This window comes from Aplidium turbinatum, chromosome 11 (genome assembly GCF_918807975.1).
Source record: "Aplidium turbinatum chromosome 11, kaAplTurb1.1, whole genome shotgun sequence".
NCBI classification, from domain to species: Eukaryota; Metazoa; Chordata; class Ascidiacea; order Aplousobranchia; family Polyclinidae; genus Aplidium; species Aplidium turbinatum.
The window spans coordinates 8,472,842-8,496,374 of record NC_137482.1 but is presented as its reverse complement, the minus strand read 5'-3'; the positions used below and the strand labels follow the sequence as shown (position 1 = coordinate 8,496,374).

At 37.9% G+C, this 23,533-nt stretch overlaps 2 protein-coding genes across 3 annotated transcripts; one reads left to right on the top strand and one right to left on the bottom strand.

Annotated features, from left to right (window-relative positions):
• The first annotated feature begins 1,144 nt into the window (after window positions 1–1,144).
• Window positions 1,145–10,970, top strand: LOC145779816 (uncharacterized). 2 transcript variants are annotated; one of them, XM_082591466.1, is made up of 11 exons: window positions 1,145–1,279; window positions 2,000–2,375; window positions 2,523–2,637; window positions 3,932–4,073; window positions 4,824–4,890; window positions 6,236–6,481; window positions 7,438–7,593; window positions 8,058–9,171; window positions 9,704–9,946; window positions 10,352–10,510; window positions 10,702–10,970. In XM_082591466.1, exons 1-11 carry the CDS (start codon window positions 1,228–1,230, stop codon window positions 10,849–10,851), a joined length of 2,820 nt encoding a protein of 939 aa, XP_082447592.1. In that variant the 5' UTR covers window positions 1,145–1,227; the 3' UTR covers window positions 10,852–10,970. The 2 variants fall into 2 exon arrangements, with proteins under 2 accessions (XP_082447592.1, XP_082447591.1); XM_082591465.1 differs by having other exon boundaries at window positions 1,997–2,375.
• On the bottom strand, window positions 10,880–22,927 carry LOC145779817 (uncharacterized). The gene is made up of 10 exons (XM_082591467.1): window positions 22,818–22,927; window positions 18,815–18,922; window positions 15,764–15,909; window positions 14,932–15,099; window positions 14,496–14,646; window positions 14,086–14,274; window positions 13,801–13,993; window positions 12,478–13,255; window positions 11,833–11,889; window positions 10,880–11,643 (listed from the first exon to the last, which is right to left on the bottom strand). The coding sequence occupies exons 1-10, from the start codon at window positions 22,885–22,887 to the stop codon at window positions 11,047–11,049; spliced, it is 2,457 nt and encodes an 818-aa protein (XP_082447593.1). The 5' UTR covers window positions 22,888–22,927; the 3' UTR covers window positions 10,880–11,046.
• Window positions 22,928–23,533: the final 606 nt, after the last annotated feature.

Sequence of the window (23,533 nt, the reverse complement as noted above, 5' to 3'; positions counted from 1 at the left end):
TCTGTTCATTTCTGCTCCCCCGCGACCACAACCACAAGACCAGATTACCAAATAAAAATGTCTATCTTAATTCTGTGTGAAATTTGTGTGCGTTTGCCACAGAACCAGTCGCATCTGTATGTTACAAAGCTTTGAAAGCACTTGTGTTTGTAGCCTGTTTGCTGTGTGAGTTAAACTTCATGCTCACTTAGTTTGATTCACGTATTGGGCTATGCTACCAAATTTAGTGACTGTTTAACAATAAAAGCAAAAAGTCATCAGTTTCCAGATTGTTCAAACCAGTTTAAAAATTTGCTTAAAAATTTTAAAGGCATTTCAACCCCCAAACCTATTGGAAAATTTGAGTGATTATATTGTATGCTACATGGGCCAACCTAACCTTGCAATCGAAACCACTGAGCATACAGAGCGATCGAGCCACAACGCAAGGCATACAGAAGTGCCTAGTTATCTCGTTAACGATCTCGATGATCAGCTCTATAGATTGTCCCAGCCAGACCTTTTTCTCTCGTGTCAACTGACGTCGCTATGCTATTGGTTTGATAAGACTACTTTGCCCTGCTTTGATGGCGTGGGCGAGCGTCCAACAAGCCTCGAATGTTGCTGAGAGGACAACGCTCGAGTGGCTTGACAGATGGCGGTGACAGCTGCGCGCGTGTGTGCGACCTAGGTGCGGATATCAAGTATGCGATAAGCAGAACAAGGATATTGCGCGCGCTAAGTTCATTCCAGCTCCTATCGGACCAGCACAGCGCAGGGAGACGCCAGACGCAGTCAGGCTTTGTGTCTTTGTATGTGTCTGTGTAGTTAGTTTGGACCATTAACAGGAAGGCGTTTGTGGTACTGCAGTTTTAAATACGTTCGAGCATGTGCACTGCAGAAAATCAGACCAGCGAGCAGCTTTTTTATGTCACCATTGGGTCCTAAGACTTTTTGATGTAATCTTTTTGCCTGAAGTGGTTCGATGAAGCCATTGGGATAAGTTTGGGTAGAAACGACATCGGAAAGCGTATAAAACTGGTTGTATTAAAATGTAGACGGCACTTGAATGATACTTGCAGATATAACCATTTCAGAATTACTCTTTTGGGATATTGCAGAGATATTTAGAAGTTGTTCTGGTAGCATATATGGATGTTCTATCTGGCACATCGAGCCGAATCAAACTAAGCCCTCTTGGGCAACAGGCACATCGAACGAAAATTGCTATAAGTAAAGAGTGCAAAAATGCCCCGTTCCAAAAACCCGAAACCCCAGCAACGTCAAATTCACTTAACAGGTAGGTTGTGACTTGTGAGGTATGACCTCATTCTATCGTTGTGTAGATGTTTCATCGATTGAATAATAATCGAAAAGCCTACTCTGAAGGTCATGCGTCTGACCTTGTGGTCGAGATTACTCACAAATTTAGTTTCGTAGGCTATTGGTTTAACTTTTGACTTCGTACAAAAAGTACGTTGACAGGAGTCCAGGGGTACTTTTATACCCGGGCCCGAGGTAATTTTAGGGGCCCAAAACCTTTTCAAAAGCCTGGAAAATGAAGAAACAACAACGTATTCTTTGAAAGGGGTGTGTTTTTCTTATAAATGCCTTGATTTGAAGCCCAAGGATCTCATCGGTACCGGGCCCAAAATATCCTCTCAACGGCCCTGTGTGCAAGTGTGCATGAATTTCCTCACACTATTACACTATAATAATAATCGTATTCGATGGATATTTTGCTATCCTGTCCCTTTAAACGCGATTTTGGAAGAACTGCGTCTTTTTGCTACACAGCATCAACACCAGTTGACTTCACATCTTTGAATCACTTATTCGTTTTGGTTACTTTATATTTTGGCAACACTATTTTTAATTGCATTATCCAGTTGCAATTTTGACAGCTTCGATTGCTTTGGATATGCGGTAGTTTAGCGAATTTAACCAATAGGCCTTTATTTCTGAAATGCTAGTCTGTCAACCCATTCAATTGATTTCAGCCATGTTTGCATTTCAGAAGACGAAAACAAGAGAGGTATCCATTTTCCTTCAAGCGATGTGGAAGATTGCACAAAAGCGAACATAGAGCACACTCGCTCTCTATCGCATTCATCGTTGACGCACGTTGTGAAAGAAGAAATAAGAGAGGAAGATGTGATCTTATCGAAAGATCGCAAAGATTACTGCGACGAAACGGCGATAGACAAAAAGATGACTCTGGCTCAACAAGCACTAACGAAAAACGATGCCTCGCCTAATAGCTCCACGCCAGATTCCTTTTCAGATAAGCAAAGGACAGGAGAGCAATGCGAGACAATATTGGAAGATCGTTCATCAACGAGAAACAAGACCCGCCGACTATCCTTAGGTTTACTTAACCCGAATATTTTAACATGGTAAAACTTCTTCGTTTATCTAAAATAAATACGCGATAAAATCGGCGATTTCTTCGCATGATAACTGCTGCTATATTTATATTGAAGATTCATGATATCTTTTTTTCCTGCCAAATTCAGTATTTTCTTTATTTTGTTGCTTCTCAGGTTTCGAAAACGGTTTACACTCAAAGATAACGCTAAAACGTCTGCTTCACAAATAATAAAGCTATACGAGAAAGAGCTTCAAGGAGAATTTAATGTGCCTCTGCAAAGCTATCAGGTAAATGATTGGTCGTTTGTGCAATCACATTAGTGTGCACTGTGCAGGCTAGCCATGTATAGTTTTAAACAAATTAAAATAATTTATTAGAGGCTCATTGATTGCAAAGTAGGTTGTTGCTCAGTGAAGGTCACTTAACGTTGCAGGGTTCTTAACACGCGCAGCATAGCATATTTACCTAGGACTACTTGCCAACCTTGTTAGTTCGTTTGTGATCTTTAGTTACTTTTGAAAAGAGACTGTCGTAGTTGGACACTGTTTGTAGAAATAGAAGCTTCATTTTGTTGCGAGAAAGCATCCAGGTAGTAGGTTATGACGTTAGTGCATCGATTCAATAGCTAATGTGTTACTGCTTATCTGTTTTGTGATTATGAAGCTTTAGAACTAACAACCCACTGTAGACGGTTGCGATTTTTGGTCTACTAGTATAGTAGCTTATAGGCTCAGAATTACTTTACAGTATATTGTTGTAATTGTAAAGGTTCCTGATAGCAATGAAAGAACATTTTTTTAAAATGCCGTTTCTGACAGAACACACTTTCTTTTGTTTAAAACTCGCAGAGTTAAGATGTAATGCGCGCATGCTTGATGCTTCAAATCATAAATTTAGGGCTTAAATTTTAGGCGAAATAATGCAAAAACTAGTGCGTTCCTTTATCCGAGTCATAGATGACAGAGCATAAACAACTCGATTGGGTTTCGAACTCGTGCACAGCAAGGCAGATTTTTTTTCTTTTATTTGCCTTGTCGTTCAAGGAAGTACATTTGCTTTTTCTGGAACTCGTAGGCGGCAATAAGTGTATCACTTTTCATATGCAGTTTACCTGACCGCCACAGTCATACCCAACCAGCAAAAACCATCGTCTTTTTAACATCGTTTTAACGTCGCCAAACATTAAAGCAACTTCAGCTGGTTGCTTGGTAATGCCACGGTTGATGATTGTGCTACAAAAATACAACCTTGGAGTGTCAGTGTTTGACTACGATCAACTCCAAATACGATAAGGAATGAATATTTTATATTTTACGCACTAAAACTGTTAATTTGATAGCAATCTTGATGGTTGCGGAAGATACGCTGACTCTCAAAAATTTCCCTTTGCTTATCTCTTTACAAAATCAAACCTGTTTCAGAAACAGGCAAGTTAAAATGGAGTGTTTGCTTTAATTGGCAAAGACAGAATACAAGAGCGAAGCTATCGATGAATCATTATGATCAAGATTTGCACAGGCTTTCTTATTTTTGTAAGATTTTTGTTCTTTTTGTAAGATTTTTACGCAAAACCTTTTTTAGGTTGGACAGTTACTGAGAAGAATCTTTCCTGATATTCAAAGATGCAAAATCACTGTTAACGGGAAGCGGGTTTGGGTTTACAAGCATCTCTACATTTTAGACGAGGACGACACATCCTCATCTAAGATGGAGCCAAGCATAAGTAATGACATACCTTTTTATGCGATTTAATAATAATATTATTATATAGTGATGTTGAAGCCGATAAGTTTTATCTAAATTTATAATTTAATTTCCGAGTCTACATACTTTAAAATACGGTGAGCCTATTTACAGTATGCGTGTGACTGACAGGAGCGACAAGTTGCTGGAAGACCAAGCAGGGGATGTGAGTTTGAAAATAAATCCAGCTACTTGTTTTAGTCTAATATTGGACATTTAAAGACAAAGGGGAAGTATTTTACCCCATCACTATCACGCTTGATTGATTGGAGCACACTACTGTCCTTCCCGTTAGCCAGGCAGAACACCAAGGGCTATTATTACTGAAGCCGCTAATGTCGTTAGCTTGATGGTTGAGCACAAAGAAAGGTCGATTGATTTGTTTGAGTCTCTCTGACAGGAAGCGTGCAAAGGTTGCTTTTTAAATGACAAGACAAGCTTCCTCAAAGCAAGACCATTAGATGCAGTGAGCCAGCCGTTTTCTAAGGTGTCTTCATTGAGATATATCAGTGATCAACAAACCATTAGCAGCCAGTATATGTCAATTGATTGGATAGAGATTGGTCGCAGTCGAAGCAGGCATTTGGAAAGATAAAATGCTTATGATGTGGCAATATTGTAAGATATGTTATCAATTTTATATTTCAATTCACCTTTGTTGATAGCGTGCTGTTACAACATTGATTGAATGTCATAAAATTTCTAACAAGATATTTTTTTGCTCACGCAGACCAGCAACAAAGTGCAATTGATAGGGATGAGAAAAACACGAACTCAATCTACGAGCGAAAATTAAGGTGACTTATGCTGTAGATTCAGCAATATTGCATGGTGAAGGCCTATTAGTTTTTACTTGCATCAGTTGTAGGTTTTTATTTTACAATTTTGTGCAAGTTACAAAATGTCACGTAGCCTGTTGTGTGCCGAGATTGATTCGTGATATTTTAGTGTAAGCCCCTTATGCTTTCATCAGTCCGTTTTCTGGAATTGATATAGCACGCATTTCATTAAAACTATTCACAGTACGAGTTTATTTAATGATTTTGTTTATTGGTGTTGCGTAACTTGTTCTGGTCCACGTTCAACATGAGTGTGCACGACTGCACGGTAAGATTGTCTTAGTTTAATGATACTGAACCTGATCTACGAATATTTGCGATAGATTAATTTTGTCTCTTACAGTACAAGCAGACTATCAATGTTGTAAACAACGATTGTTTACACTTTGCTACTTTTTGCCTTTGCTAAAACGGGCTATCACAGGTCATGTAGCGACAGACATTGAATAGCCAGTAGCCGAAAGGGCGCCCAGGTCAAACGCATCACTACGACCACATAGATACATGTTAACAACATCTCATTGTATTCTTTGCTAATGAGAAATCGTGTCTCCGAGGATTTTGCATTTGGCGCAAAGCTAAGGTCAGCAAGCGACGCAATGACCGTTGATCGTTTAAAGTCTGCTGCATTTTTGCACCTCAACAGAAAGTTAATAGCAAGCAATTACGAAATTAAAAAGAGTTTTATTTTTACGCAAAATCGAATTGCGCAAATGTTGTCAAGATGAATTTTTTACCCTGCCATCGACCTAGCAACTGCTATATTTCACTTTTTTCATTATCTTATTTTTGAATCTTTTTGTCAGGCCTAAGTCAGTGGGGATATTTATTTTTGCCACGCTTGAGTGTGTTTTCTTTGCTTCGAATTTGTTTGAGCTTAATGTATCACACAAAGCTCACAAACCCCATGCTGCTTGATCGGGGGTTTTCTTTTTCTAGTAGCCTGTGTAAAGCTTGATTTCATGGCGCTGGTACAGTGGCATGAGTACAAAGTATTCGTTCCAAAAACTTTATTTTAGTACTGTTTTGTATAGTTTCTGGTCACAATATTGTGAAATGACTACTAATCGTTATTGTTGTTTGACAGAATACTGTGTAGTTTGGAAACATCGTGAACTTGGAATGGTAAAACGATATACCCTCGGCCCTAGTAGCTCAACCGAAGCAGACAGAATAATATTATGCCTACTTGCGTTAATTTTGCACATGTGTAACGTTACTGATGTTACTTTGCTCTATAGCTGCATAAATTTAAAATGTATAGATTTCATTAAAAACATATGACACGCTTTTTTGATTTTAGTGTCACCAGCCGAAACCACTCGTCAATCGACATCAAGAACGAGCGTAAGCTAGCAAAGCATTCAGCTATTCTGTACAACCTGTTGTACCCGCATCAAAGCTGTTCGGGTGGTATCAAAGAATTCTTGTCGAAAGAAGAAAATGGCAGCCCTGTTACAGATGATGTTGAAAAACTTGTTTCTCGCGAAATTGAAACTGACGATCCCCCTGTGAAAAGTGTACATCGAGAAGAAAATGTGATCCAATGGTAGGCTACGTTAAATTTAACCTGGCTATTTTCATAAACAAGTTTTCTTGTAGTGTTATGTTTATGCCTGGCAAGTGAAAGCTAGGTTTAAGTGGAAAAGAAGGCAAGGATATCATTTCTAGCCTTATCTTCTGGTATATAGTTAAGTCGGCTCTTGTAAAGACACAGCGCGTGCTTCAGTGGATGTCGAACTAACGTCCCTTTGATCATTGGCTAAACAATTTTTATTTATAATTTTAATTCTCTTCATCTTATCCAGCCATCTATTCTGTATTACTGGAAAAAATTCTTAATTTTATATTTACTGTAATTTAGTGAATATATTTCGAAATATAGTAGGCTGCTAGGACTTTTAGTCACTTCAGAGCAGTTACTTTTGGTATAAACTACTTGACGCTCAACGTGGCCTAGCATATGCCACAAGTCCCATACTACGAACGTCACGCATACTCTTGCATTCATGTTGAACAGTTCAAGCGGTTTGCGATTGCACTTGGAGTCAATAAAGGATCTGGGAGTAATTTATTTGGTCACGTGTCTCCCCAAAAATTAAATAAAGTAAACATGTTTTTTTATCAAAAATCAAAAACAATGCAGAGTTGTCAAAAATTTTGGGCGACATACTCTTGACACTTCTAATCTGAAGTTTTGCCATATTCAGACTACATCATTTATCTTTTCATGCAAAGGTCATTTGAGTAGTGTCCCTCATTTTTTGTAAACCGCTCCTGTTGTTAACTGAGGTATGAAGGCTCAGACGTTCCATAAGTTTAAGCGGGGTTGCGCAACTTTGGGAGACCAGCATTACATTTGCACTCTTAATTTCCTGAGTCAGTGTGAGAGGTTTATGTTTTGTTTTTTTAAAACGTCTTGTGCATTTTGTGTCTTTCACATTTTCTTTTGCAAGGTTCGGTAACAAGCCTTTGTTCACTTTTATACTTTTTGGAACGTTTTAGGCTTCGCGACAACTATGAGTACGCGGATGGATACTTTGTAAAGAGTCTTGATGTCTTGAAGAAATACAACCACGGAAGGGAAACGCTCATCAAGTACTTGAGTCAAGTCGGCAGAGTCATCAAATACGTCTTTCCAAATGCGCGTCATCTTCGCAGGTTTGACATTAGGCTAAGCTAAGTGAATAGAGGAGATGATTACGAGTTGTCATATATAACCAAAGATGAAATTTTTGTGTTTTTACGTTGAATTGTGTGAAATTAATATACACGATGGTTGTCGTTGTCGAAAACTGGAGCACATTTAAAAACGAAAAAGTAGACTTCCAATAGAACACTTATAATTTTTTTAACCCCAGCTAAAGATTCAACGTAGGCTTGGATATTGGGACTGAATGACAATGTAAATACAAAGGAGCCCACGTTATAGCCCGAGTTAAAACTTTTGAGCTAATGTAGCCTAACGGTTGTTTAACTATCCATTATGGCACATACCGGTATAGCAATTGATATGAAGAAAAAATAACTTGTTTCTAACGAGGTTTTGTCATGTAGTAGTAGTAGTAGTCCAGTCTTAATCCGATGATGTCCCCTTTACCGAGTGCAAAACTGTTATTTTTCAGGTCGTTGAAAGGTGGAAAAAGAGAATGGGTCTATCACAACATACGACCCAAGGACTACACGGAGCTGGACGTTTGGCGTGGATCGACAAAGAATCTTTCTCGGGATGAAGCGTTTTCGAAACTTGATATGAGGCCCTCACTTGTTTCCTTCTCACATTTCTCTCTCGAACAACAGTCTATGAACAGCGGGGATGAAGACTCATACTGTAGAGAAACTGATGAAAGCGTTGCTGCTTTAAACATTTACACAAATCGAGACTGCACTCCTAGTGGTATGGCAAAAACTGAAACGGATTCTTTTAAATCAGAGGAGGGGAGCTTGTTTAATTCCCGGTCAGGTTCCGCTCGCTCGACGCCAACACCAAATTCAAACAGCGTGTTTTTCAAATCAGCGAGTGAGTTTCAAGACCTTTATAAATCATGTGATGATGTGGTTCCGTCTTATTGGGTGCCGTATGAGCAGGGAGTTGAAAATGACTGCGAGTCTACCGTTCGAAACGATAAGTTCTCGAACGACACTGAAAAAAATACTGTAAATACTTCAAGAAAGCTGATGTTAGAAAAACAGACAAATCACTTAAAAGATGACACGAGAGCGGCAACTTCTTCGGATCATCACGACAACATGAACGCTCATCGACAAACCCGAGATGAAGAATTACTCAAAGTCGCACCATCTACCACTGACCAAGCAGAAGATCTTAGAATGCCAATAAATGAACGTGGCAGAACCCCAACTAAGCGATCATCTAGTGAGACACTAGACACGGACATGAATTCGGCTGCTTCACACAAACAAGCGAAACTAGAACCATCTTTTCATCGCGTTAAAAATCAAGGTCGTGATCTCTCACCTGAACGGGCTCAGTCTCGCACTCATTCTATGGACCACAACTATTCTTCAACGTGTACTGACCAAAACATGCAGGCTAGAAACTCAAGTAGATCTACATGCTGCTTGAACAGTGATACGACCCATTTCGAGAGACAGCAGCCACGCTTTCGTAGAGGTGTCAACGTGCCACCACTGATAAACGGAAGGCGAAGCCATCCCTTGCCAGATCCTCTTGCTCGGAGTAAAGTGGGCGAACTTCTACAATGGGAAGACCTGTCGGTAAGCACGTGAAATAAAACTTATCTTATTTTCCTTTAAATGACGCACTAGCTTGTTGATTTAATTTTCGTTCTGTTTCATACAAACTAAATCTATTTCTGATGACGTCATTCTGATACAGTCGAATAATAATCAAAAGTAGCAATTGCGCCAAAGCATCTTAAAGTTTGCCTCAATATCTCCAAGATGTAGGTCCAATGGTAGGTGTAAGATTTTGTACAGTTAAAAGGTAAAAAGTTGACCAAATGAAGAAAAACTATTTTAAAGCTTGATATAATAAGAATTTAACCAATACAGTTATTGCTGTATTGTACACTGTACATTCATTCTACAGTGTAGAACACCGTTTTTTTTAAAAATAGTTTGCAACCAGTGAATTGTCGCATGTTATTTTACCAGTTCTTTTTATTATTAATGAAACTCACTCGTAAGAGTTTATTATTCTGAAAAACGGTAAAGAGCCTTGAGATAGACCATTATTGGTGGCACTGGCAGCCCTGTTGCAGTTAAATAACGAACTTGCATTTTGTAGTTGTGTGGAGCACATCGATATGGATGGACACTGACCCCGACTTTAAACAACGATATCCCGAGGAATTTCATAGAGTGGATTCTTTTCGAAGGCCAGTCGTTGCGAGATGGACAGCGTGTTTTTCGAGAATTGAAAATATATGACGATTGGTCGGTTTCCATTCACGCGATGGGGAAAAAGGTCTTTCCTGACGATCTTGGCGGAATCGTTGATTTGATGCGCACAAGAGAAAGCGTCTCCAAGGTAAGACAAATGGCGAGATTTTGTTTAACAATGCTGTCTGATTGTAGGAAATAAAAGATACCTGCATTTTATGAACTGTTTTCGTCAACAAGCATCTCGGATCAAAATGTAGCTTATTGATTTCGGAGGAGTGATTTCAGTCAGTGGGTAGTTTGTTATTTTATGACGCACAAACTATTTTTAACGCACGATTGTCGACCCAATTGGCAACCGTTTGTAGGCTATGCCTTGGTTGTTGCTTTTGACCTATTGCATCGATTTTAGTTAAACTTTTAGTCTTTTATAAACCTTAGTTTTGCCATACCAGATGAATACATCGACCTCTAGTTTCTTTGTTTACTTTTTAAAGGATACAAATTTTGTGATTCTTTTAATTGTGCAAAGTTACAGTTGCATATCACGCAGGTATTTGCCACGCTGGCCAGTGCACGAACATGTCGCGGCTTGCCAGCGCTGTGTTTAAGCGATCTTTGTGTACGCGGCGTTATCGTCGCCAAGTCAGAGATCTGGTCTTCCCGGGAAGAGGATTGTGAAGACTTACGTCATCGAGCTATCAACTGCCAAGTAAGTATGACGTAATAATATCAAGCCAGGTTCGAAGATTCCTGTTTCTAAAATTTTTTTCTAAGTTGGCAAAAATGCGTCTTACAATTTTTAACTTTGAAACAAGTACGCATGAATCTTTTAACGATAACATGATGAAAGTAGCTCAGGTTTAAAAAAATGCCACTTGCAATTTTAGTCGCATTTTTTAGGTTTTGTATCAAAGCAGCGAAGATGCGTGTTCCAAGTGCATCCGGGTGATCCGAATGCATTCCCAAAATGTTGCGGCTGCGATGGGAAACAATGGATTTGCGGACAAGGCTACCACACGACTCGCATCTCGACCTAATAGTTCGTTTTAAGTCACTGCTGCTTTGTTTAGATGTTCATTTGTATTAGATAGGCATGCCTTTAACTTGGTTTTCTGTATTTTCATTAAATTATTCTTTGTGGAAACAAACTTGGTTTTTGTCACTTCAAGAACAGCAAATACTTTTTAATCTTTAACAGAAAAATGAAGGAACAAACTAAAAAAGGCTGTAAAAAACGTAAACAAATTACACAATTTTCTCAAATGTTAACTCGACAACAGTTTGACCACTTCGCTGAAGGTCGACCTCTGTGTTCTCCTGTAAAGCGTCAGAGCCTTCACAGTTAGCTTTTGATTTATCCACAACGAAAGCTTTACTGGCTTCTAACTCGTGTTCATCTTTAGGCGTAAGAACTATTTGGTTGCCTGAAATAGTTACCACGTAGGAAAGGGATTGATCAACAGCTGAAGAATTCAACACATCGACACCAGCTTTGTTAAGCGCTGAAGTTGGCAAAGTGAGAATATGACGACCTGAGGTAGTCGTTGACAGCGGAAGGACGACCACATCCGGACGTTCTTGACCGGATTGTTCGTTACTAGATGGCGAGAGAGGGCGTTTTCTGGATTTAGTTTGACGATTGAGTAAATCTTTACCGAGGCTTGGAGCTTTTGCTGATTTGAGAGCTGACGTTTGTGAAATGTTGGGTATAGACTGGTTGCCACATTTCGACGGAGTCTTCACTGTGGTTGGTGGAAGAGCTATGATTGACGACTTAGCATTGGCGCTCAACAGAGTTTTAAGAAATTGATTTACGGGCAAAGATGGACAGCTTTGTTCTTCCTAAAAGTGCAACAATAAACCAAATTAATTACAATGTCTTTATTGTACATGCATTCAAGATCACCAATAAATTGTTAAAGAAAGCCAAAATTAACTTTAACGTGTCAATAAAAGAGATAACAGCATTCCTTACGCATAGGTCGACTTATTTTGTTGAAAGTCTAAAAGAAACAATGACTCCGATTTTACCTCATTCATCTTGAACATCTTTAAAGGTTGATAGACTTTCTGTTCAACATTAGGTACCTTGCAACAGAAATAGACAAATTATCAGATAAACAGCATTTAAACAAAAAGAGACATCGGAATACAAAAGTCGCGTGTGAAACTTTGAGAAAAGCAATTATGCTGCAATAGTTTCATACGATTGACACAAAGTAGTGGTTTTGATTAAATTACTTTTTTGAATTTGTTTTTCATGACAAGGGCATAGTGCTGTGCCGAAAACGTTCAGATTAAACAAAAGTAACATATTGCAACTGTTGTACACTGTAAAAAAGAAGGAATGCAATCGGGACACGAGCTTAATCGCATACATCGGTTACCAAGCTTCCTTCTTAACGGTTTAAAACGCAATAAGTTTCAGATACAAGAGAGCGAGAAGTCTCCCTCACATTACCCTGACACATTCCCCTGCGTTGGCTTTATGCTGTTATGTACTGGAACACAAGCTTTAACGAAAGTTTTGTGCACGAACTGGGAAAGACTATTTCATGCTTAGCCTAATTCTGAGTTTCGCATATTTGCAAGGCTTGAAATAGCAATCGTAATTTTGCAAATAAAAAGTTGACGAGACAATGAAGTTGTAACATACTATAGCAAAAACCATCTCACCCAAGTTTGTGCCGCGCATACAACTCTTCTTCCTCTGGTGTCGAAAAATATCGTATCTGATTTTTTGGAGACGGACAAGTGACAGCGGGTCTTTGACGAAGTTGCAGCACTGAGACTGCTTTGGGAAAACTCATGCTTGAAGCTTTCGTCATTGCTGGATGCTTCTATAGCAATATCTTGAGCAGGCTCAAACACATTCGCAGATGGTTGTGTTTCACAGTCTTCTATTTGAACAAGTGTCAGATCAGAGTTGTCTGTCGGCAGCTTATAGTTTAGGTTTGTTTTATCGTCATTAGGAGCTTCTGGCATTGCATTTACCACGTAAGACTTCGAAGAAATGTCATTGCCTACAGCGTCAAGACGAAACCACTGGTGGTTTCGGGGAGAACAAGGGTGGATTGAATTCCCAGAGCCCAGAGTAACACCAGTGACAGTTCCGTCAGCTGTTACATGAACGAGTTTCTGCTCAATTTGTTGCTGCGGTTGCGGCTTCATCTGCCTCACAGTCACTGTACCAGGCATTGCACGAACTAGTTCAGCTATAGCAGGGGCTCCCTCGGACAGCGGAGGAATGTCAGGTAACACAAAATTCTTGGATGAATCGTTAGACATTTCTGGCCAATTCGCTTGCTCGGGCTTAAGAGGAGACAGCTTGTCCTTCGGACCACACTTTACCGGGCTGGCTTCAACAATTCGAAGGTTTAGCGGTAACTGCCGAAACTGATACATGAGCCGATGTCCATCCACTTTGCGCATTATTCCCTTTTGATAATAATATCTGTGGCAAAAAAAGAGAAAAATAATTGGCTCGGTACCAATGAGATCTCACATTCTCAAATAAAAACTCTAAAAATAAGACATTAACACTACGTTTATTGAGGAAAAGGGAAGAAAGTTTTCTCACAATAAGGAGATGTCTCTATAAAAAAGAAATAAATACAAACACATAATAGGACTCTAAAAAATAATACGATTTCGGATTCTAAAGAAGGATTCCTGGCCCTTAAAGTCAACTTAGGTCTAATAATACACCCTGGACTCCCTGTCAAAGCTACTGGCCCCAGAAAGACGCTTAAAAAGTAGATTGTGCGACACCTATTGAAAAAACCGGCTGTGTTGTTGACAAGACACTCAAAGATGGACACAAAATGGCTTTCTTTACCTTTCTGTCCAATAATCTAACTCTTCAATTACCAAGTGTTAGTCTGTCTGAACACAAAATTAAAGAAAAGAAATCATACTCGCTGGTGGTACAACTGTTTAATTAAGAGTGTTCTACATGAGTGATTCAAAATGAGAACAAAAAAAGTATTAGTTCCTCACCGCATTGCTCTTCCCATTGTTTCGTAATTCATTTCTGGCTTCTTTTTGTGGACCCCCCAAAGCCATGAAACCACCCTCGATTCTACCAACTTAAAAACGCCCTTCGAAACATCCACCCAGCGTATGTATCGGGGACAAGTGATGGGGTCTTGCAATAAAGCCAGCAAAAATTCCCAAAGAAAATAGGAATTACCTGAAATTAGAAATGCAAAGGTTCTGAAATTTCAAGTCCAAGCAAACTTATGAAATGGCTGACAATCGCAATTGAAAACCAAATGTAACTACCTGCGCTTCTCGTCCCAAAAGTAGGATACGATCGTTGCGACTTCTGTTTCTTCTGCTTGGACGAAGGCTCGACTGGAATAAGAGCGCCATTCACCTGAATATACTTCGCTGATTTTGAACCTTTGGCAACTTTCGTATGAAGCTTATCGTCAATGCTTGTACTGATTTCCACTTCTTCCACATTGTCTACTAGTTTTATAAGCGAATTTTATTAGCTTGCTCTATCAATTGAAAAAAAGTCGTAATCAAGCTGTTTCAGTGTCTAACAGTAAAATTTAAACTAGGTAGCACACCTGCACAGTAAGCTATCTTTCCCGTACAACTTTAGAATGTTTTCATTGAGGTTAAAATTCATAAAGGTCAAATCAAAAACTGACCATGCTATAGTGCTGTATTTAGACATTGCTTACTGTATGGGTTTTCGTCTCTATCCGTTTGTTTGTGTGCTACGTTGAGAAGTTGCAAGTGTGCCCAAAGCACGACTCCGTGTGGCACTTTTTCTTCGAATTCTGCTTGACTGAACATGCATAGCTCCTTCCCATTAATGTGAAGATTCTTCAACTAAAATACAACTAAGAACCTTTAAAATATTCACATTTGATTAGGTTTGAAAAAAGATCACAGATCGACATCGTATATATATAGCGATCTAGATTGTGAAGTTGTATAATAAAATTTGCAGTATCTTTATCCCATTTACAATTTTACAAATGATGCAAGACCCGAATACCGCAACACACGAATGACGCGAGACTTGGTTGTACCAAAGAAGTGCACCGGATTTTGTTGCCAATCTACAAAGACAACAATTCTACTTCCACACCCCAAAACAAGAAAAAATCTTACATTTGTAGCATCCAAATTAAAGTGGTTAATAACGTAATGCATCCAAGCGAATACTCCATCTTCAGACCATTCTCGCGGTGACGTAGAAAGCAAATTAGCTAGCCTGGACATGTGGGATTCCCCTTCTTCAATAACCACTTCAACATCATCTTGTACTTCCAAACAGTCCTGCACAAGCAGCCACACTGATTATGCTGGCTAAGATATTTCAACTTAAGATTCTAAAAAAACGAGAAAGTGTTAAAATTTAAAAAGCAACAACCTACACAAAACTAATTGAGGCTATACTGTAAGTTTATGTTTATAGAGGCAGATAAATTAATTGTGTAAAACACAAATTTTGCATCATTAGACACAGTATTATAATCATAAAGTAATTTACGTATGAAACAGGTCATACAAGAAAATGGTAATTCAGTAACCATTGTGAATAATTGATTTGCAAACAAGATCTCTAGTAAAATTAATGATACAAAAATATTGCACTTTTGTTGGATTGCACATTAAGTAAGAAAGGACATGTCTATGGAGGTAAAAGGATAACCGTTAACGTAAGCAGAGTAAGGAAAAACTTGAAAAGATGAAGGGAGCTGTGTAAATGGATATATATATAGAAGCTATAGGATTACAAGAAAACACACAACATTTATTATATAGATTGACAACTGCATACAGAAGGGACAGACGTTAGAATGGAAACTAGCTTTCCAAACCTCACGAGCAGCGGCTTTCAACCTGCGTTCATGGACCCCTCGCTACAATTACATTGAAAACCACTACTTTAGTCTTTAGGGTATATCAATCATGCACCTACTTAAAGTTACAGACATACCTGAGTATCAATTTTAACATGCTCTTCACTAGAAACGGTTGAAGATCCAACACATCGTGTTTGAAATTCAGAAGATACAACTTCATTTGGTAGTCCAAAGATGTGATTCAGGCCACTGTTTTCTATTGATTCTACAATTGTATTGTCTAGAAGGAAATTGTATCTATGACAATGTTATAATTATCTATATGTGTAAATCACAAAATTGTGATTAACTCACTGAACAAAGAAGGTGAAAATAAAGTGAAGTAGCCTATCTTACAAAATATAATACCTCGGCTAATAAACAAACTTAGCTTTGGAAGATATGAATCTAAAAATAAAAGTAAAGAAACTAAGCCATTTTAAATCATCCATGTAGCATAACACTGATCACTATATTTTTAATAATTTTTTAAAATCAAAGACAAGTACCCTTTTCTACATGATGTTTTGCACAGATTCTGAATCTACCTCATTTTTTATAGCACATCAGATTTCTAAAGTATTTGCACTTTAATATTTTACATATTTATGAAAAAAGCTAAACTTCATTTTATAATTTTTGTTTTTTTCAAAATACAGTGTAAGTTACTCCATGACCATAACAATCATTTTATAGTTTTGCTTTACTTTACTGTACTGTATGCTCAGTGTTTTGAAACAAAATTACTTAAAGATGAAATCCAGATTGCACAATGTTTCATACATCTAATCTTTAAAGAAAATGTTGCAATCCGATATTAAAGACAATCAGCATTAAAAGGGTCACATAAACAGTCCTCGAAATTAGCGGCGGCACACGGCAATTGCCGTGGTAAATGCCGCCGCAAACGTCATAATGGCCATTCTGCTACGGCAATAAAAATGCCGTCGCAAAACAAGCATTTAATTCGGACAAAAATTGTTCAAAATTTCTTCCTGTTTGATTTACTCGCAGCGTGAGTTTAATCAGCAGAAACATCGCACCAAGACCTCACTTCGGACTATTTTACTTGCTGTGAGCACTCACGCAGTCTTCGAAATTAGGATATTTTTACTTCGCAAAAACGTTGACGAGGTCAAACGTCAAAAGTTGAAATTGCCTCGGCAATTGCTGTGAACGTTTATTTGTACCAAAACAATTTATTTGTACCGAAAAAATTGTACCAAAACATGTAAAACGAGAAGAGAAAAAAAATATTCGAATAGTCTATCACGACCGCACTGTTTGATTTGTTGTGATGTAATAATACCAAAAGTAGCGATAAAGCGAACAACGCGATACGCACGCTGTTACGGTGATTCACGTTAAATAAGTCACGGGGGGGAGGAAGTAAGTTAATTTTGGGTTGGTTCAACGTTCGAGTCAGCACAAATCGATTTAATTTTGCCGGTGGGTTATAATGCGTAACAACAATGCCCAATAAGAAATTTACGTTTGTTTTACATTAATTCGAGATCTAGCGACGTTGAATTATCATGAAATAACGTTAATTGCTCAATCAGGTACCGGTAACAAATCAATAGCTCTCTGCGAGAAGATTGCCTCGATTTACGTATACACTCACATATTTTCGGCACAATTAGGATACTGCGAGCAACACAAAGTCTGTTGGATAAAGAACTAGTCAGAGTCGGAATCATCGGAGGATGAAGGTGCGTCTACACGAGAAAGTGTTCTTGCTTAGAAATTCTTGCTTAAGCTAGTGATTAAGGTCGTTTCGTCTACACTGGCAACCTCGACAAAGATTTTGCTCGCTTGAATCGCGGTCACGTGAGTATCTAATCCCCAATGACGTCACGTTTTAAAAAGTTCCCGCCAAAGCATAGCAGTTCGCGCTAAAGTACAGCAGAGTAGACCAAGCAACTGACTGTTCAGTGAGGTTGAAATGACACCTCAGATGAGGTTGAAATGTTGGAAACAGAATTTCGTGTCAGCGTGGGTGACTGGTAACAACCAGCAAGATCATTCCTCCGCTATTTTTATTACCCAGTGTACAATGGCAATGGTTTTCTGCTGAGATCCTGTTTTGGATTTGAAATTGAAAAATATTGTGCTTTCTATGGGCTATTTCGAGTACGGTCACCGCCAGTTCAGCCCACAACATTAATAAGAACGGGTTGGGATCAAAACTTAACGAAATCCTTTAACGATACCGCGCTGCCCTGTCTGGATACTGAGCTGAGAGGAGACCTGAGATTTTGGCGGGAAAAGACATTTCTAAGCAAGAGAACTCACTTAAGCGGCCAGTTTTTCGCTCTGGAGCGTATTTTTTCTCGACGGCTCGCTTACTCGCCCATTTTCTTAAAAGTAAGCGGCACAAACTGCGATTAACTTAAAGAAACAAGAAGTTTGGCTAGCTTAAGCAAGAAAACAGTCGTCGTGTAGACGCACCTTGAGGTTGTCGCGTCGTCACTGAAATACTTGAAGACGCAAAACTGCCCTTTCATGAACGCGATGCCATATCATCGGAAGCATTACTTTTCTTTACTGCCAAAGAACCATTTATTCGATGAAAGAGTAACTTTTGCGTAACAATTAAGCCAGTATTTGTAAGGTTGCAAACTTTTTACAGTTCACAAGAGCATTGTCAGCGCATAAAATACAGTAGCTTGCGTAATACTCTGGGCTACCGCCGTGTGACACGATGAAGTGCATGAAATTTCGTTTGATTAAAGCATACGGCATTTGCCGCCGCAATTCAAGGTTTGTTGATTTGGCGACGGCAATGTTTTTGCCGTCGTAGATGGAAGCTAATTTCGAGGGCTGCATAAAGCCATCTCGGAATGAAATTGCTGTTAAACAGTGGAATTATTTATTTATCAACTCAATACGTTTGAAGTTAAACATACAGTGAGTCATCTGAAATCAACTCAATAGCTAAGCAAAACTGAGCATATGATTAATTGTGTAAATATATTCCAGAACTGAAATACTTTGCTTCTCAACATAAAATAACAAAAAAACTAGTTTTATTAAGTTTAATTTCAACACACTTATTTATATTACAATTTTGGTAAAGAGGTGACTTTCATCAACCATACACAGATAAAACCATGCAACTTATTTATATATTAACAAACTCAAACCTTTATCCAATGAAAACGTTTCTATGATGGTGGTGTCCTCACTGACAACAGAAGATTCAATAATGGGAGGTTGAATTAAATTCCCAGAAGAGGTTGTGCTTGCTTCAACTAAAAAATAGAGTCATATTTATTATTAAAGCATGCAAAAGATGTGTTATATAAGTTAACCCTTCAAAAACAACAAATTAAAATATTAAACTATACAGTATATGTCATAAAATTCATACATTAATATACTGTTCTATGAATTAAACTGTTTTTTAATAGTCTACCCTGACACAGTCTGCAAGACCTTGGTTCAAAACAGGCTGGAAGTGTATTTTTGTTAAATTAGTTCATAATTTAAAATGGTAGTGCTCAGCTTATCTGATGATTGTATATTTTACTGCTTATAACTATCTTTTTGCATTGCATTTTCTATGCCCTGTATGTTATCACAATGATCACTAGGTAAACCTGTTTTACTCTACATTTTCTGGATCAAGATTGTTTTTCCTATGCTTTTTCAATTGCGTTGAAATTAAAGAATTTTTTTAAGCAAATTGTCGATTAGCGAAGGAAGATCAGGCCACATTTGCATCAGTATATCACATGTAAACTTTACCACACAACTAACTGCTTTAGTTTATTCAGTTAAATTTTTCCAGTGTAGTTATTCACTAGTCCAGTTTTGTGGAAATGACTGATTATATGCCACATATTTTATTTTAAATGGTTTGGTGGCTGTATGAATTGACAATATTACTGATCAGTATTTTATCAATGTGCATCTTTATAATTTGGTTTTGCCTTTACTTTTATTTTCCATTTATTGGTGCATGCGCAAAATTATCCATTGTGAAACTGTTCACTTGAGTGCATATACGTACTTCATGCTCAAGTGACAAGGGTAAAAGAACCATAGCTCTTCTGAGGCTTTGATGAATGTATATGCTAACTATAGCCTCTGCCAGTTTTTAGCTTTAGCTTAGGATAACATACAAAACAATAAGTTCTACACAATAAATGAAAGGCAAACATAATCAACAAAACCATAAGAGTATAATAGATGGTAACAAAAAGTTCAGAGAAACTGTGATTTACACAGTTACGGTAGCTACACATATTTTTAAATTGAGATTTTAGAGAATAATTGCGAGTTTCTATTGCTTGTCACTGGGTGCAAGACAGTATTTCCTTATATGTTTGACAAAAAAAATTGGGAGCTGGTATACAAGTCCCCCCCCCCCCCCCCCCCTGGCAACTCATGACAAAGAGGAATTGACCAAAACATGTGGATTGAAGTGTGTGAACAGTAAAGCAAAGGTAAAGTAGTTTCACCCTATATCAGTTCAGTTCAGTTGTTTTTTTATTTCTGACCATCATATCAAAACAATACACGTCAACATAGCAAAGGTCAAGAAAAAGGTAGAAGCGACAAAACGCGAACGTTAAAACGTGCTTGTGATCGAAGTAAGTTATTGAGTTGAAAAAAATTTGGCACGGTCGCAACACCTTCAGAAAAATTTAAGATATAAAGGGAAATAAAAAAAAATAAAAAATGTTACAAAACAAATAAACATATATAGGCTATAACTTTATTAGCCTACATAACTTTAGCTGATATATTGAAGATTGATTGAAGAAGATTGAAGATCTAAATACCACAACAGACAGGAAGCAGCGAAAGACTATATCAGTCATCGAGTCAGCTGCTTCCCAGTTCTTAATGTGACAAATGTCAAGCATCGGCAAATTACGTTGAAACAAGATAGGCTGATGTTCAGTAATATTAATGAAAGAAAAAAAAATCATGTGCTGCTGCGATCTTTAAGTGAAGTCCTGTGGTTTTATTCAAATATAAACTTTATTCCGGGTGATTAAAAATAGGAAAAACTTTTGAAATCAATAAACTCTTGTAGCAAGGGCGTTTAAACTTCAGTGCAACCAAGAAAAGTTCAAGCCAATAAATAGTTCAAGGCTACGAGTAAAAACATTTTCAGTAACAGTATCACAATACAAAAATAATCACAATTTAAAAAAAAAGGTATAGCCTAGACCTATTGTTCTGTCATAAAAGAAATGGCTGAGTGACTCTCAGTGGTACCTGTTAGGCTGCATGAAACTAGCGCAATGTGACCATATAATTTGACAAACAAATTGAATAGAATGTAAATGAGAAATAATTGAGTGTAACCGAATAACACAATAGGTCAATAATGTTTTCTTCAGACGAAATTTAACAAAAATCAAATCCAGACGACGTATCATTACAAAGTTTGAGCCCGAAATAACAATTTATGACAATTTTTGTCACTTTTCCACTGACATAAAGCAACAAAATTTAAAAACACTTCGCATTGAAATAAAAGCAAGAAAAAAAAGCATTTTTGTCGATTTAGGCTAAGTGCGATTGATCCAGACTTGTCTGGCAGCCCTGCTTAAAAACTGACTAGGCTTGATTGCTGGCCAACGTTCAATTTTTATGTCAAAAACTAAGTAAATTATCATTAAAAACTCTTGCGCTGGTTTAATTAAATTGATTTATACCGATACAACACACACTAATCCAGAAAAGTTTAAAAAACAATTGAATTTAAAACAAAAAATTTTAGGACAAACTTTGAACCGATTTGATAATGGGCAGCAAACAAGATGTTACACAATAGAATGTAAAACAATTAATCCACATGGCTTACTAATGGTTGTTTGATAAATTTTCTACCGTACTGTACTTCAATTGCTTCACTGGATAATAATTTACTTTCCTCATCCCTATTCTTTCAAAGCTGAGGCTGGCGAGTCAATTGCTTGTTTGCTACATGCGGCAACCGCAGACTTGGATTCTTGATATGGGTTTCTTTGAATTGTTCAGTCTTTGCGAATTCTTTATCGATTTCGAAAATTTTCGGACTGAAATGACCACAATTAAATTCCTTTCTAAATTTGACTAAAGTTTGTTATTCTCCAGGCCTAAGTTTTTCTTTAATCCAATTTATATGTTTAGACCTGGAGAGCAAAATCTTTGCTGCTTACTTTGTAAAAGCGCGGGAAAAATGTCATCGAGTATCAAAAATGTCAGTTGCTATGAAGATCGGCCATGGTGCGTTATCAAGAGTGCTGATGGTCGTAAGGGGAACACGTCTTGATGCGTTTAGCTCATAGCAAAGAGCAAGGCAGGCAAAGAAAACCCCACAAAGAAATCCTACCACGGGCAAAGCCATTTCAAGCGCAACGCACCAGGCCTTGCACGACTCACAAAATAGATAGGCTATAACTTGACGACATGAAACAATGACAAAAAACAAATAAATCAAACTAGCAAAAAAACAACATCATCATCTTGCGGAAATTCAATTTTACCCAGGGAAGTTATGTCTTAAAGATATCAAGCGTGCTTTGATAAAAGTTGCGTTGATAAAGCGATAATTTTAGACCCCTGTCAGCTAAACTCGCCACTTCCACACCGATCCAACGTTGGCTAACGTTGAATTAATGCAAAAAAGACAGTCATCGCCAGCTGGGATGTAGTAGTGGTATGTCCCAGTAATATGATAAATTTGGGTTACCGTATGTTTTACACGTTAAACCATATTAACCATATAAACCATGTTTGGTTGAGTCCTGTCTTGTCATGAGTTACCAAAGGGGGGGGGGGGGACTTGTATACCAGCTCCAAAAATTGTTATACTGTAAAACTTAACCTTACTTTTAGGTGCCTGGTGCAGTTGGTGCAGTAAATAGTAATTAGCACTTCTAGATTATTTTCTAGTATTCTTTGGTTGCACTGTTTTATAATTCTGTGAATTCCAAAGCAAAGTGATTTAAGAGGAAATACCCATGCCAGAAGATGAATAAATAACCAGTTGAGACGTCTTTATACAAACTAAGTTATGGACAAACAAAACTGAAGCTACGCGTTGTTATGCATGTCGCCATTCAATAACGAACTTCCGGGTGCACACGGAACTGGGGAAGCCAGTTGCCTCTCAAAACACAAACTGATTATTGAGATATTGCTAACCTGCTTTGAGCAACAAATCAATACTAGTTTCTTGATTTCCATTAGCAACAACTGTGTCATCTTCAGACATTGTCAGACGAAATCAGGTAAAAATCAAAATATGTATTTTGAGACTTTTCCTAGAATTATTTGGTAACTGCTTTTTGCAGTTGTATGAGGACTCCTCAGCGCCATTATGTGGTAATAAATTATGATTCTTAAAACAGCAAGGGCAAGATTTGATATACAGGTTTTGAAAACTTTAGTTCAGTTTGTTTTTATCTCTGACCATCTTAGCGAAAAACAATACTTGCCAATAAAAATGTTGTATAGGATAAAAGTACCGTGTGTGGCACTGTGTGCGTTTGTAGAATTACCAAGAACTTTGGAAGATAAGCAACTTTTCTACACCGAAAACAAATGGTTATTTATGGTGGTCTACCAAAAATCTTTATTCAAAGTGTAATACAAAATTAAGTTTAAATAGATCTAGCTAGGTTTAATATGTGTATTGTAGGTAGCCTACTTTAATTACTGTAGGTCCTGCTATGTTCAGTATGAAGCTGAAAACTAAAGAAGATTGCTAACCTAGCTAGCTAACACATTGTTTGTCCGCCCGTTAGCTCAGAGGTTACGCGCCCGGCTCAAGATCACGGGGCGCAAGTTTGACTCTGAGGGTGTGCGCTTGAGCAACGCAATTCAGGACTGCTCTCCATTCAACAGCACTTTAGTGAATG